Source organism: Engystomops pustulosus, chromosome 5, assembly GCF_040894005.1.
Source record: "Engystomops pustulosus chromosome 5, aEngPut4.maternal, whole genome shotgun sequence".
Lineage (NCBI taxonomy): Eukaryota > Metazoa > Chordata > Amphibia > Anura > Leptodactylidae > Engystomops > Engystomops pustulosus.
The window spans coordinates 121,771,008-121,787,148 of NC_092415.1; the positions used below are offsets into that span (position 1 = coordinate 121,771,008).

General features: G+C 42.0%; 1 protein-coding gene across 10 annotated transcripts in view; it reads right to left on the reverse strand.

Moving 5' to 3' along the window:
• Positions 1–16,141, reverse strand: part of ZNF830 (zinc finger protein 830) — a 1,461,156-nt gene that overhangs the window by 45,182 nt on the left and 1,399,833 nt on the right. For 6 of the 10 annotated variants that reach the window (XR_011855817.1, XR_011855818.1, XR_011855820.1 and 3 more), the window contains one exon: positions 5,798–5,874. The exons of 2 other annotated variants lie outside the window; for them this stretch is intronic. Coding sequence is in view for 4 of the 8 variants with exons in the window: in XM_072152934.1 (XP_072009035.1) it covers positions 5,798–5,874 (77 nt within the window). In the remaining 4 variants the exon portion in view is untranslated. Of the gene's footprint in view, positions 1–5,797; positions 5,875–11,327; positions 11,488–16,141 lie in introns of all 10 variants that reach the window. 2 more of the 10 variants (XM_072152935.1, XM_072152933.1) reach the window with 1 other exon arrangement.

The following is a 16,141-nucleotide window of genomic DNA, read 5'->3' on the forward strand; positions in this document are numbered from 1 at the left end:
GTGAGCTGAATCTCTACTATTTTCCCCTTTTTTCTACACAAAAAGTTACAATGGTTTGACTGCGCATGGAAGATATGGGAAGATAGGAATTTTCCTAACAAAGATATATTTTGGGAAAGGGATGATACCAGGCGTGGATTAGGAAAAACCTGTATAGAGAATGCATGGTACAAATGTTGATTATGATTGAATAAGTAAAAGAGAAGGGGAGCAAGGAAGGGATTTTTTTTTTTCAATTTTATTTATTTATTTTTATTCACTTTTTCTTATTATTATTATAATTTTTTTGTGGGGGAGGGGGGTTGGGGGTGGATGGAATATATTGACAGTATAAGGAGAGAAGATGGAAAATTGTGGATGGGGTGCAACGGCCAGTTTTAAGAGTATTTGTCAATTTAAGTGTTTATATGAACAGTTGAAAATATTGTCTAGATATGCAATGATTAATTATTGTAATTCATCAAAACTAATGTGTCAATGTATTTCTTTTTAAAAGAGAAAAGTTAATAAAAAAATTAAAAAAAATAAAAAGGGCTCTAGAACTTCACTAGGCAATTACAGGCCTGTAAGCTTAACTTCCATTGTGGGGAAAATATTGGAAGGGTTAGTAAAAGACTATATACTGGAGTATATGACATCAAATAGTATAATAAGTGACAGCCAGCATGGGTTTACTAAGAATAGAAATTGTCAAACTAACCTTATCTGCTTTTATAAGGAGGTGAGCAGATGCCTGGATAGAGGAGCAGCTGTGGATATTGTGTTCTTGGACTTTGCAAAGGCATTTGACACTGTTCCTCATAGACGCCTGATGGGTAAAATTAGGGCTATTGGTTTGGCAGAAATCATTTGCAATTGGATTGAGAACTGGCTGAAGGATCGTATCCAGAGAGTTGTGGTCAATGATTCCTACTCGGAATGGTCACTAGTTATGAGTGGTGTACCCCAGGGTTCTGTGCTTGGTCCACTACTATTTAATATATTTATTAATGATATAGAGGTAGGAATTAATAGCACTGTATTTTTGCAGATGACACCAAGCTATGTAGTGTAATACAGTCTATGGAGGATGTTCATAGGCTGCAGGGTGACTTGGACAAACTGAATGTTTGGTCATCCACTTGGCAAATGAGGTTTAATGTGGATAAATATAAGCACCTGGGGGCTAATAATCAAAAGGCAAAATATGTCCTTGGGGGAGTAAATCTGTGAGAATCCCTTGTTGAGAAGGAATTGGGGGTACTAGTAGATCATAAATTGAATAACAGCATGCAATGTCAATCAGCTGCCTCTAAAGACAGTAGGATCTTGTCATGTATCAAAAGTGGTATGGACTCTCGGGATAAGGATGTAATATTACCACTGTACAAGGCATTGGTTTGGCCTTAGCTGGAATATGCTGTCCAGTTCTGAGCACCGGTCCATAAAAAGGATGCCCTGGAGCTGGAGAGGGTTCAACGTAGAGCCACAAAAATGATAAGGGGTATGAAGCGTCTCAGTTATGAGGAACGATTAAAACAACTAGATTTATTTAGTCTGGAAAAGAGACAACTACGAGGGGACATGATTAATCTATTTAAATATATGAGGCAACAGGGCTTTTTTACTATGAGAACCTGTCAATCTGTGGTATAGCCTGCCTCAGGCTCTCGTCACAGCAGGGACAGCAGAGAGCTTCAAGAAGGGTCTAGATGCCTTTATACACCTAAATAACATTGATGGTTATGTTATATAGAATTGTTTCCCGTAAATCCCTTCCTCATCGAATCCCTTCCCTTCTTTGGTTGTCTTTTTTCAACCGTATAAACTATGATACTATGATGTCGGCATATTCATATGGGCCTGTTAATCCATTAACGGTGAAGGTGTAGACCGCCTGATCCAGGGTAGCCCCCGTATCAGGATGAAGATTGAGGAAGCCCAATACCTTGTACAACCAAAAACATTTTGAACAAGGCAAGGTCGGGTACAAGACAGTATACACAAGGAGAACACGGTAGGGAAAGAGAAATGTAGTGGAAGCTATATTCCATTCCTGTTAGTGTTTCTGCGCTCAAGAGGTCTTTGAATCTCTGAGACTCCTGGAACATCATCCAGGGCTGCCCCAACTTTATGAATTTTTCAGTAGGTATCATTTCCTCCATTCGATAGATGTGAATCAGTTCTTGGACCCATTCTGAAATGGAAGGAGGTGTGGTGATGCGTCATCTACGGGGAATGACTGTGCAAGCCACTATAAGGAAAAATCTCAGGAGACTACTTTTTTGCTTCTATATAGCACCCAGGAGAATAGAAAGCATGGCCACCTCTTGGTTTTTCATAGCCATCATGTTTTTTCACCTGAGCAGCATAGGCTATTGAGATTTTGTGTGTGAACAGAAATGCCTTGTCCGAGTCAATAGGAGATAGGGAGATGTTCAATTCCCAAACCCATTAGTCAAGAAAGGGCGAGATATCTGATTCCTTTATGAGTCGTCCATAGATCTGTGAGATGCAATGTTCCGGAGGGGATGCAGTGCGAAACAGAGTCTCAAAGGGGCTGAGTGGGGAATTGAAGGCTGCTGTGTTCCCTGGTTGTTTAAGGAAGGCTCCGAACTGAGCCATTTCCAACCAAAAAAGTTTGGATGATGTAGTTAAGTCTAGTAGATCAGAGTGTGACGGGATTGGGGCTTCTCCCAGAATATCATGCACGCACATGTCCTCATGACTTGAGCGGCCTAGGAAAATGATTCTAGAGAAGGCCAGTTGAAAGTCCGGATTAAGAATTGCGGAAGCTTCAGAGCTTGTTTGGTCAGCGTATTACACAAGATCTGACACTATTATTCTGGAGGGGGAGGGGCTGAGGCTCTGGCACACGATCCATGCGAGCCCTCCCACACCCAAAGCCACGCCGGGCTCGCCTTCTAGGGGTCTCCCAATATGAGGGGGGAGGGGCCTCCCTGCTGCATAGGGAGACCGGGCCACACTGTCCTATCCAGGGCCAGAAAACCTAGTTCTGCTGCCTCACTAGGATGATGGATAACGAATCTCCTGTCTGACCATCTTTGGTAACAACCGTTTGTGTCGCACGGCATCTCAATTGTTTACCTGCGCATAATTTATTTCTTACGAGCGACACTTATCACAATACTTATTTTTGGCGCATGCGCCTACTACTATTACTTCCGGGCTTGCTCTCGTCACACAACATCCTGTTTTTCCAAAATCACAGATGCAAGTAATTGATTTAAGATAGCCATTGGATGGGGACTTGTTTATAATGATAACAGAGACCAGACATTTCCCCAGAGGAAGTGCCTCCTTTTGGTATGGTATTACCCATGTATTTCTTGGTATCTATCCGTGCATTGAGTAGTAAATGTTTTTGCTTACCTTTTTGTGTATTATGTTGATCTACCATATATTTCTTAGCATGTAATTCTGAAGGGTAGGATAGTGGATAACATGTATTGTGATATGCACCTTTTTTTAAAAAATTTTTGCTGTTAGCTACGAACTACATTTTTGATATGATTTAATAAAGATTTATCTGCATCTTTTCTACTGTATGGCATAATTCTTTTGTGTTGGGAAACAAGTTTTGGTTAGCTTGGAGTGTACAGTGTAAAAACAGAGCCCTCAAGAAAATGACACAAATGAAATTTCTTGTCGATTTTACTGCATTTTGAATTGTATTTCCACTTCCCACTACACGGAATTGAATATAAAATACTGTCACTAGGAAGTACAATTTGTTACGCAGAAAACAAGCCCCCACACAGCTCTGTACACGGAAAATGAAAAAAGTTATTGATTTTTGAAAGTAGGGAACGATAAACAGAAAGGAAAATGGAAAAAGCCCATCAGTGGAGAGGGGTTAAAATTCTCCCTAAACCACATGATAAAAAGTTTACAAATTCTCTGGGATAAAGATTTGTGGTACCCGAGGCCACGTTCACACGTGAATTTAGGTTACGTTTGGAAATGCAATCCAAAGGCTCTACTTGTGATCACATGTTTTGGTAACATTGTGTTTCTAACACGTTAACTGTGCACGAAGGAAAAGCAATCTTACCTCAAGGTGCGATCGCAGGTGGAGCCTTTGGATTGTGTTTCAAAACGCAACCAAAATGCCATGTGTGAACGTGGCCACGGGCTCTACAAATACGTTATGGCACCTGAAAACTATCCTGCCCACACAAGGTATGTCCTCTTACTTGGAAAAACATGCACAATATATTCTTAGATGCATTTTCTACTTTTATTCAGTTTATGTGGGTAAACTGTGTGGGTCATTTTGCAGCTAAATGAATGCATTAATGATAAATATAAGTGAATTCCAAATTGAACCTTCATTTTGTTTGCATTTCTGTAAAATACATAAAGGGTTAACAAGCTTCCTACCTGCTGTTTTGAATATTTTGAGGGGTGAGGTTAATAGAACGAGGTGATATGTGGGCGGGGGTTCCATTAAGAGAACTTCCAAAACCCCCTATAGAAATGAAATGGTCACTAAAATAATTTATTCTAAAATTTTCTTAAAAATTTGAGCGAATAGTGTTTGATTTGTGATCTTTCTAGGGTCATAATAAAACAAAAGGACACTTCTAAAATGACGCCAACACAAAGCTGAGATTTGGTAAATGTTAGTTAGTAACTAATTTGGTTAGTAAGACTATCAATTTGAAAAACAGAACATTTTGAAGTTTGAAAATAGCACATTTTTACAAAATGGTTACCAAATTCCGTTTTTCATAAATAAATTCAAAATATACCAACCAAAATTTCCAACTAACTTGAAGTACAAAATGTCACAGAAAAACAAACTCCAAAACAATTGGGTAAGTTAAAGTGAACATTGTTTTGGAGTTTGTTTAAAGTTATAACCGGATAAAGTGACGCATGCTGGTTGTGAAAAATGGGCCTTGGTCATCAAGGCACAAACGAGCCTGGTCATTAAGGGGTTGACTCCTAATGTAATGTTTGTTTTGTTATTTCATAGATATGTCCTTCCTTTAATAGGTGTTTTTTTACGTGGCCTTTTATGTCAGCATGTCACTTATACTGCACTATAATTTAGAATTGAACTACTGATTATGCCGTAACAGTATTGAGACTCATATCAGTTTTATGAAAAAAATTGATAATTATTTATTGATCAATTTGAACGAGAAGACCCAGACTGAGTAGCATGCCACTATCCCTCTTTGTTCTGCACCAATACCCTTCCTACAATTTCAAAAGTTATGGTTCATGCAAGTTGACAACGCAAAAAGTTTTTTTTCCCAAAAGGATTTCATTATGCATATGAGGTTCATATTTAACCCCTTATGGCACCTTTTTTCTCTCCCAACCTTCGATGCTTTTTTGTTTACTGTTAACAGAGCTGTTTCAGAGCTTATTATCAGCAAGTAAATTTGCACTTCATTGTGACAGTTTTTAACATGTCAAACAATGTACTTGGGAGAAAATACAACTGCAGTACAACTGAAAAAATTGAGTTGTACCATTTTGCTAATTGTTAAGTTTTTTATTAATTTTATTTGTATACTTTTTAAATATACTGTACAGCAAAAGTCATTCAGTTCATCAGGATGCATAAAAAACAACATTGTGGTATTGAAAACTACTATTTGTCCTTCAAAAAAACCAAGACCCCAATATTGCTAGAAGAAAAACAAGAAAGACAAATTGTTTGGTCATTAAGGGGGAAAAGAGGTGCGATAGTGAGGAGTTAACAAAACATTTTTATGTATTTGACGTAGATGCACTAAAAAAAAAGTTACTTACAGGAAGAAAGGATCTTTAACATACTTACATTTGTTCATCAATTTCATCAATTTGACGATCTAATCTACCTTCCTCGTCTTCCTCAGCCACTATAGCTTCAGAAACCTTTGGTACAAATTGTATAATATTGTTTCATGTAAGTTTTGATGAATAATGTATAATAATAATAATTTAGCTCAAAGTTTATTTTTATAGCATCATCATATTCGATTAGTGAATGCAATTAAATAAACTATTATTATGGTGGAAGAAATTAATATGTGGGTTTAGATTATCATCTGTTGCTTGTATAATCATTGTAAAGAAATTTCAAGAAAATCTACCACCAGGATCAAGAATTGTAAACCAAGCACACTGATATACTGATATGTGCCCCCCTCTGACAGGATCCATTCTTCTTTAAGATAGTCTATGCCCCTGTTTTTAATGAAAAAAAAGAGATTAAAGATTATGCAAATGAGTCTTAGTGGCTCAACGCTCCATTAATGTGTATGGAGCCCAGAGCCCCGAGGCTCATTTGCATAATTTAAAAAGCCTTTGTAAATCTTTTGTAAGAAAAAAAAAAACAATACATGTTGCCTGGATCTATAAATGCCTCTATTATATCATGATTGATTTTGATAGATTTCCTTTAAAATCAAGTTTTTGTTTTGCAGACAAATCTCTAAAAATAAAAAAAAAAATATATATATATTTTTGACATTTTTCCCATTAGAGGTTTTAATAAGTGGGAAATTCAATAAACCTTTTCTCGAAATATGTAAAAAAAAACAAATATATGTACAGCTTCAATCCATCACCTTTTCCCAGGTTCATAAACAGATAGAGGGTACATATATTTCTGAGTATGAGCTAAGACTGTGCCATCAGAAGACTGAACACCTATACCTTATGAACTGTGGCACCAAGAAACACAGTTCTGGAGTTATATTAATTTACATTATTTTTCAGACTAAGAAACACCTCAGATGTAGACAAAAAAGGAAAATATATTTGACACCAATTAAAAATGTCCTGGTGGTCACATATAAATCTCCGCATTCTTATGAAATAATTTCCCCAGCTGCTATTTTTCGACTCCATCAAATATCAACCCAATCTCCTCATCCCCACAAAATAAGCTGCATTCCCCCTCTCCTGCAACTCCCCAAACTATCTGCCGCCTTACAGCTATTCACAATCTCCATTTAACTGCAGAGCACAAGCAGATTCTACATTTATGCAAATAAATATGAAGGGCTCTTGGGGTTGTTACCAAAACAAATCTGTGCTGTAGATTCACAGGCAGTTACAATGTGTTACCCCTTTTCTCAGTCTATTGCTAAGCCTATGCTCTGCGTTCCTCCAGTGATCCAAGATTACTTTCCTCCTTAATTCAAACTCACGTCTCCTTGACTGGCCTGCATATATTCTCTGGAATGTTCTCTCTGGGACTATAAGAACAATACCCAAGTACCAAACTTTTTAAACTTGTTCTAAAAACCCATGTTTTCAGGCAGGCCAATCACAATTCTTAATTGCATTTAACTTTCCCTTTCTTTTTGCTAAACCTCCAGTGATTTCTCGTTCTTTCTATTTAATCCATCACAACTTGATGCCAATAAACAGGTTTCTCTACAGATTGATGCACCCTGGTTTCTGTAAATATCTATAACATATGGTGAGTGATTAATTCAACATTATTTATTCTATGACTTAAAGAATGGCTGGACTAGTGTACAATTCACCCCATGTCACCCCTTCATCCTCATAGACTAAGCTCTTGTGAGCAGGGCCCTAATTTTTATTGTTTTACCTGATTAGGTTATTACTCTGTAATGTACTGTTTTATGTTGAATCATTTTATTGACAAAAGAAATAAACAGTAAACAATGAACAATAAAACCCGTATATAGCCACAGGAAGACATAATGTAGCACATCATAATATGTCGTACATGGAGTGAAACATGTTCTCACAGGATTTCACATAACCCACTCAAGGAACCCCAAATTGAAGACAATTTTAAGGCAGTCGGTAAGGACCACGGGGCTGCTAGGGAGCTAAGGTATACAAAAACAATCTAAGGCGCCAAAAAATCGTGTTTCTCAAAAGTGCCATCCTGGTATGACGTGACATAAGAGGAACCCAGTACTTTTCCCAGTGCAAGGGATAGGGGCTCACATAATTGCCATCAGGTAGTCATGTGAAACCAAACAGCACACCTAGTACCTGTTCCTGAACTCAAGATTCTCCTGTCTGGCCAAAGTAGTAACATGTTAAAAATTAGAACGAGTAACAGATTTATTACACACCACACATGACTGCACAACAGGGAAAGACGGACACATATAGGAAAGGTAAAAGATCCTGATGCCCAGGAAGGCTCCTGCAGTAGGATGGAAGTCAGGAAAGAATAAAAGACAGATAGCTAAGGAACTGGGGAAGTTGGTTGATGAGTCTAATCTCCAAAGAGTGTCTCGTACTCCTTGGATTCCCTGAATCGTACCCAAGGCTCCCACACCCCTAGAAACCGCTCATGAGTGTCCGGTGCCACAGCGGCTAGTTGTTCCATATGAAAAAGACAGGACATTTCCTTGGCCCATTCCGCAGCTGTGGGACAGATTACCGTGCGCCAGTGGCGTGGTATCACTGCTCGGGCAGCCACCAGGCAAAATCTTAATATATCCCTCTTCTGAGCTCCAATCTGCCCAGGGAGAACTGACAGTAGGGCAATCTCAGGGGATGGGTGTATTTGTTTACCAGATATTTGCCTGTACGTCTGGAATACCTGATCCCAGAATGGCTTAAGTTTCTCACAAGACCACCACGTATGTAGCATGTCACCTCCATTTGTTCCACAGTGCCAACAAACATCTGGTATAGAGGGGAAGGCTTTATGAATCACTGCCGGCACCCGGTACCACCTAGATACAACTTTGTAACCCTTTTCCTGGGCTGCACAAGCTGAGAACACCTTATGAGTATACAAAAAAGATCGCTGCCAGTCGTCTTGATCTAGCGGGGTCTCCAGTTCCCTATTCCAGCTCCTGACAAATGTAAGCTCTGAGATATCTGAGCCCTGATAAAGGAGAGAGTAGAAATGAAATGTGTCGGTGGCGTACTAGAGTAGAGCATCCCCTCGAACGATGTTAAGGAGTCCGTGTATGCCGCATTGGGACCTGCGCTAAGTATGAAAGATTGCAACTGGGAGTGTTCAAACCAGGAGACTGTAACGTTGTCTTGCCGAGGTTGAAAGTCCCCAAGTGATGGTAGGAGGTGACCTTTGAGGATGTCGTACATGCATGGGTCCTCTTGGAGTTTCCACCCCAGAAAAGACAAACTCGCCATTCCAGGGGGGAATGCTGGGTTCCGGAATAGCGGCGTGAGTGGGCTGAACTGGCGGGACAGGACACCCTTTGACATCATTGATCTCCACAATTTCAGTGCTTCTCTTAAGAGATTTACCTCAGGGGGGAAATGAACATCTACTCCCACAGGAATCCACGGCAGAAGCTTAAGAAGGACCGGGGACAAGGTCCGTTCCAATCCCACCCACTGTTTGTCAATGGAGTGGTGTTTCCAGTCTAGTATTCGTAGGAGAATTGCGGCCATTTTTAAATCCGGGAGACCTGCTCCCCCCATAGTGCGGAAAAATCTTATTGGTACACCCTGGAAAATGTATAAGAACCGGGGAAGTACATCCATCTTTAAGACATTAATCCTACCGAACCAGGATAATTTTCTCTTGTCATACTGCTGTAAGTCTTTTACGTTGCGTTCGAGGAGTGGCGTATAATTCAGAGCGTACAGTTTGGAGAGATCAAAGGGAATCGATACCCCCAAGTATAGTATGAAACTTGCTTGCCACTGGAAGGGAAATTATCTTTAATGTGTTGTACCTCAGCCTGGGGGAGTGAAATGTTTAAAATTTCAGACTTATAATTGATCTTGAAATTGCTAACTGTGCTGTATCTGTTAAATTCCTGGATAATTGAGGGAAAAGATATCCTAGGCTGGGACACATGAAGTAGCAAGTCATCGGCATACCAAGCTGCCTTACAGTGTCGAGTGCCAACCTGAATACCGTGTATGTTGGGATTCTTACGAATGGCCGTGGCCAGATGTTCCATCACAATTACATATAACAGTGGGGATAATGGGCAGCCCTGTCTCGTACCATTCTTTATGGGGAAGGGAGTAGATAAATAACCATTAACCCTGACCCTGGCTGTGGGGCCAGAGTACAGCGCCAAGATTTTGTTCAGAAACTTCGGGCCAAGTCCGATTTGCCTCAATGCTGCCTCCATAAAGTCCCACTGCACCCAGTCGAACACCTTCTCTGCGTCAATGGATAACAAACAAGAGGGAATTGATTGTGCCCGGGCATGTGACATGAGAAGGATCGTTTTGTTCAAATTATCACGGGCCTCTCGCCCCTGAACGAAGCCGACCTGATCAGTATGGATCACCGACGGCAAATGAGGGGCCAGCCTCTCTGCCAGTATTTTGGAGTACAATTTAACATCAACATTTATCAAGGAAATGGGTCTATAGCTGGCTGGGAGAGACAAATCCTTCCCTAGTTTCGGCAAAACACTGATGTGAGCCTCCAGAGCGGCTTCCGGGAATCTGGATTTCATGGAGGCAGCATTGAATACTTTGGCCAGTAGGGGGGATAAGATGTCCTTAATTTCCTTATAAAATGCTGGCGTAAAGCCATCCGGACCCGGACTTTTCCCTGCTGGTGTGTCTTTTATAACTGCAAGCACCTCTTCCCCGTCAATGTCCCGTTTTAGATTAACCACCCCCCCCTCGCTTAATGATGGCAAGCGAGTGTCCTCAATATAAGATTCTATTTGGGTCGTGAATGAAGAAGAGTTTCGAGATTGGGTATGCCTGTCTATTGCGTACAATGAGGAGTGAAAGGAATTAAAGCTCCCACACATCTCATCGGGACAGTATACATCTGCCCCCCCAGACCCCTTAATTTTAGGTATGTAGGACGTCTGACTCTGATAATGTCTGATAATGATAATGTCTGATAATGCGTTCCCTAACCTCAGTGGCACACAAGGCATCTTTGAGAATATTATCATTCAAACGCCAAGTCCATGGTTTACGAGCAGTCCGAGATATAGTGAGGGTCAGGTATATGGGGGCATGATCAGAGTGAAGTATGTGTCCGATGGAAGCTGTGGGCTCCCATAGCAGAGCGTTATGACTTAACAGGAAGAAGTCAATCCGGCTATAGGTACCATGCGCAGGGGAGAAATAAGAATAGTCACGGTCTCGAAGGTTAAGGATTCGCCATACGTCTAGCAATTGTAGGGCTTGTAGATCCTTACGCAATGAGCGTATATGGTGAAGGGGAGTGCTACTGCGTCCTGCGGATGTGTCTAGGGAGGGATCTAAGGTGAAGTTAGCGTCTCCCCCCACAATTAAATGACCTTCAGCAAAGTCCGATAACAATCCCAGTATTACTCTACAGCAAGGGATAGGGTTACTGTTAGGCAGGTACCAGGTAGCCAGAGTGAGGAATTGACCCCATATTTTTACCTTCACAAAAACATACCGACCTTCGGTGTCTTCTCTCGTGGCCAACACCTTGTGTGGCAGCGATTTATGAAAGGCAATGGAAACCCCTTTTGATTTTGCCTCCGGGTTGGTGCTGTGGAACCAATGCTGATAGTATCGGTCACGTATGCTGGGCACACTTGTGGACCTGAAGTGTGTCTCCTGCAAAAAAAGGATATTAACCCTCTGCTTGTGCATATCATATAAAAACTGAGATCGTTTCTGCGGGACATTCAGCCCTCTCGTATTAAGCGACCATATCTTTAGAGTATTCATCCTGGTGCTAAAGACCCACCAACCAGAGGGGCTTGCCTTGGATCAGTGCAGACAAAGGTAGACAAAGACAATCCCAACAAAGGACAAGGACAATAGGACAAATTACAGATAGACAACGTATAATATAGTGGGGAAATAACAATAACAATACCGTGAGCAGCCTGCTGATCACAGAATCCCCGGTAGGTTGTAAGCTAGCTATGGACTATGCCTTTACCCACCACCACCGTATATTATGTGCTATGGTAAAATGGCAAATCTGAAGGTATCCAGCGAAATAGGAAGTCAGGGAGGGGGAGGAGAGAGGGAAAAGGATGAAAAGGGGGAAGGAGGGGAGAGGAGGAAAGGAAGGATAATGAAAACCAAAGGCTGAAAGCTATAACTTGAGAAGATAGCCTCAGGTAGAGGCCCAGTGCTAAGGCTGGCAGTATGAATCTTCTCAATTGAACAATCAGTAACCACATCTTAGGCCTCTAACAATGCCAGTAACATGTGTAACAGAGCTATTGTACTCAACACATAGTGCACAGTTTCCCATTATTCTGGTGGGGGAAAACGAGGTTCCCGTTCGCGGGCCATATTGGCACCTCTGCCCCCGGGTCCACATCGGGCTCTTCTTCTGGGAGGTCTCCCTGGGTGGGGGGAGCCCCCCCCCCCTGCTCTGGAACAGGGAGACCCGGCCATTCCACTATGTCAGGAACAGGAATGTCTAATGCTGCTGCTAGGGCCGGGATCTCGCCCGGATGGCGGATATTAAATCTCCAATCCGCTGTTCTTATCTGCAGGCGGAATGGGAATCCCCAGGAGTATGCAATATTCCGTTGTTGTAATTCACTCAGCAGAGGCTTGAGGGCCTTCCTCTTTAACAAAGTTAAACGAGATAAGTCAGGGAGGAGTTGTATTTGAGTCCCACCGTGCAGAATGTTACCCGCCAGTCAAGCATTGGACATAATAGCGTCCTTCACCTGATATCGATGGACTCTGCAAATAACATCCCTGGGTTGATCTTGCGGTGAGGGTCGGGCCTGTAAGGACCGATGTGCCCTATCTAGCTCTGAGGGCAAGTCCACTGGAGCCTCTAGTATGGAGTTAAAGATATGACAGAGTTTCATGAAGCTGAGGAGTTTCCACTGTTTCTGGGAGGCTGCGCACCCTTATGTTGTTGCGGCGCCCCCTGTTCTCTGCGTCATCCATCTGATCAGTCAGATATTGTAATTGGTAAGCATGAGTGGAGAGAGTAGCGTTGTATGAATCTAGACGTTCGGTGACAACCTGATGAGCTGCTTCCACTGCGGTGACCCGACCATCAATCTGCCTAACCTCCTCTCGCATGCCATTAAGCTCAATAGCGTAAGATTGGTCCAATCTTGCCATATAACTCTCCATGTCATCTCTGGTAGAGCTCAGGGCGCACAGCTCAGCAAGAGCGCCCATTTCTTGTGAAAGCAACATATGCTGAGGCCCAGGGGTGCCCCCTGGAGAGAAGACTGGATGTGATATCTGTCGGCCATTATGGGTATCAGGACTACAGTCCATTCCTAGAGACTGAGAAGGTTCAGGAGACTGATTCGGTGGTGTACTTGGCCATTCGTCCGCATGTTCTGACCACAGGGCTGGGGATTGGGGCGCTGACAGGAGAACTGGGACCTTAGGCCTGGTCCCTGTACCCCATTGCCCTTCCTGTTGGGCATCTACCTCCTCAGCCCATGACGGGCATGGTCTCGGGGAATTATAAGGAGGACTTGGCTGGGTGACTAGCGCTGCGGGGGTCACAGCATCCCCCCTTGCTCCTCCACACACATGGCAGGGGTATCGAGTTGTGGGGATGGTACCTTTGAAGAGGTCTGCAGGACCTCCCCATGACTGGTTCCCAAATGTGGTCCCTGCGAGCAGTCCGGGGCATCGGAGGTGTCTGTGCGCGGTCCCCTTGCGGCTGCCTGTGCCTCCGCTGCACTCCTCCGCAGGGTAGCGGCTTTTCCTACTGATACCGGGTGTTGCTTCGGCTGTACCCTCCGTTTAGCACCCATCAGGGATAAAGGTGTCGCTGGATACCAGTGCTGTAACGGCGGATTGTGGGGCGAGTGCCGGAGCGCTGTCAATGTGCAGCCATCACCGTCCACAGCCAGGCCACTCCCCCAATGTACTGTTTTATGATCTGTTGAGCTGATCTGTGAAAGGTGGCACTATATAAATAAAGCATGACATTATCTGTTGTAAGCAGAGCCTGTGCTTTTGGGTCACATGACTTGATACAGTCAGATGATTGGATGATGTAACATAAGGTCCCTCAAAACGACAGGGACACACAGAGATACACAGCTTTCTCAGAGAAAGCGCTTTATAAGCACTTCACCCAAAGGACAGTGGTAAGGGGGGTCTGGCAATGTTGCATTCATACTATATGAGGCACTTTTTAGGAAGGTTTTTACGTGCTTATAAAAAAAAGTCTTACAGTGCAAAAATTTGTAATCTCCCCTTTAACATGATATCAGGAGTGTGTTTGTAGGTTTCATGGAATCGGAGATGTCCACTGTTAAATATACACTCAGAAATGGAGAGTTGTACATAAAAATCAATTTTTTAAATGAACATTAAACAGTGGATATCTCCAGGTCTGTGGTACCCACAACCACAATATGATATGGAGAGTGGGGATATTTTACTCTTTAATAGGACACCAGAACTTTTTTTTCTAAGTGTTATGGCTTAGAAGATATAAAAGCTTGAATTGTATCACTCTCATGACATCTAAATATGTACTACATGCAAGACAAATTGTACTTTTTAGTGGCATCATTTAGTATTCCAGGCAAAGTACTGGGTGGCTGGAAAAAAATCCAAATGTGACGAAAAAGCAACAGCTCCCTTTTCCTATGTGCTTTGCTTTAAAAGCTTTCACTGCGCAATAAGAATAACACTTCAATTTCCTTCTTTGGGTCAGTTGCTAAAAAAAATATAGAGAACACTCAAATAACACATCCTAGTTCTGAAGGAATGAAATATTATCACTGAATACTTTGTTCTCTACAAAGTTGAATGTGTGACAACAAAATCACAAAGAAAAATCAATGGAAATTTAATGTATTAACCAATTCAGGCCTGGATTTGGAGTCACCCACAAAATGAAAGTGGAAAAACACTTTGATGTAATGTCCGTAAAACAAGACAAAATGAGGCTCAGTATCGTGCGGTCTCCACGTGACTGTAAGACCTCACTACAATGCCTTGGCATGCTCCTCATGAGATTGTGGATTGTCTCTTGAGGGATCTCTTCCCAGACCTGGACTAAAACGGTGCAACGTGATGATGGTGGATGGAGCAATACATAGTTTCATAGTTTATACGGTTGAAAAAAGACACTTGTCCATCAAGTTCAACCAAGGAAGGGTAGGGATTGGATGAGGAAGGGATTTAGGGGAAACAATTCTATATAACATAACAATCAATGTTATATAGGTGTAAAAAGGCATCTAGACCCTTCTTGAAGCTCTCCGCTATCCCTGCTGTGACCAGTGCCTGAGGCAGCTATTCCACAGATTGACAGTTCTCATAGTAAAAAAGCCCTGTCGCCTCCGGTGATTAAACCTTGTTTTCTCCAGACGGAGACAGTGCCCTCTCGTCTTTTGATTTGATTTAATCTGAAACAACTTACCACCATATTTTTTGTATGGACCATTCATATATTTATATAAATTAATCATGTCCCCTCTTAGTCGTCTCTTTTCCAGACTAAATAAATCTAGTTTTTTTAAATCTTTCCTCATAACTAAGACCCTCCATACCCCTTATCATTTTTGTGGCTCTACGTTGAACCCTCTCCAGCGCATCCTTTTTATGGACCGGTGCCCAGAACTGGACAGCATATTCCAGGTGTGGCCGAACCAGTGCCTTGTATAGTGGTAATATTACATCCCTATCACGAGAGTCCATACCACTTTTGATACATGACAAGATCCTACTAGCTTTAGAGGCAGCTGATTGACATTGCATGCTGTTATTCAATTTATGATCTACTAGTACCCCCAGGTCCTTCTCAACAAGGGACTCTCCCAGATTTACTCCCCTAAGGACATATTTTGCCTTTGGATTATTGGCCCCCAGGTGCATAACCTTACATTTATCCACATTAAACCTCATTTGCCAAGTGGATGACCAAACATTCAGTTTGTCCAAGTCACCCTGCAGCCTATGAACATCCTCCATAGACTGTATTACACTACACAGCTTGGTGTCATCTGCAAAAATAGACACAGTGCTATTAATTCCTACCTCTATATCATTAATAAATATATTAAATAGTAGTGGGCCAAGCACAGAACCCTGAGGTACACCACTCATAACTGGTGACCATTCCGAGAAGGAATCATTGACCACAACTCTCTGGATACGATCCTTCAGCCAGTTTTCAATCCAATTGCTAATTATTTCTGCCAAACCAATAGCCCTAATTTTACCCATCAGGCGTCTATGAGGAACAGTGTCAAATGCCTTTGCAAAGTCCAAGAACACAATATCCACAGCTGCTCCTCCATCCAGGCAT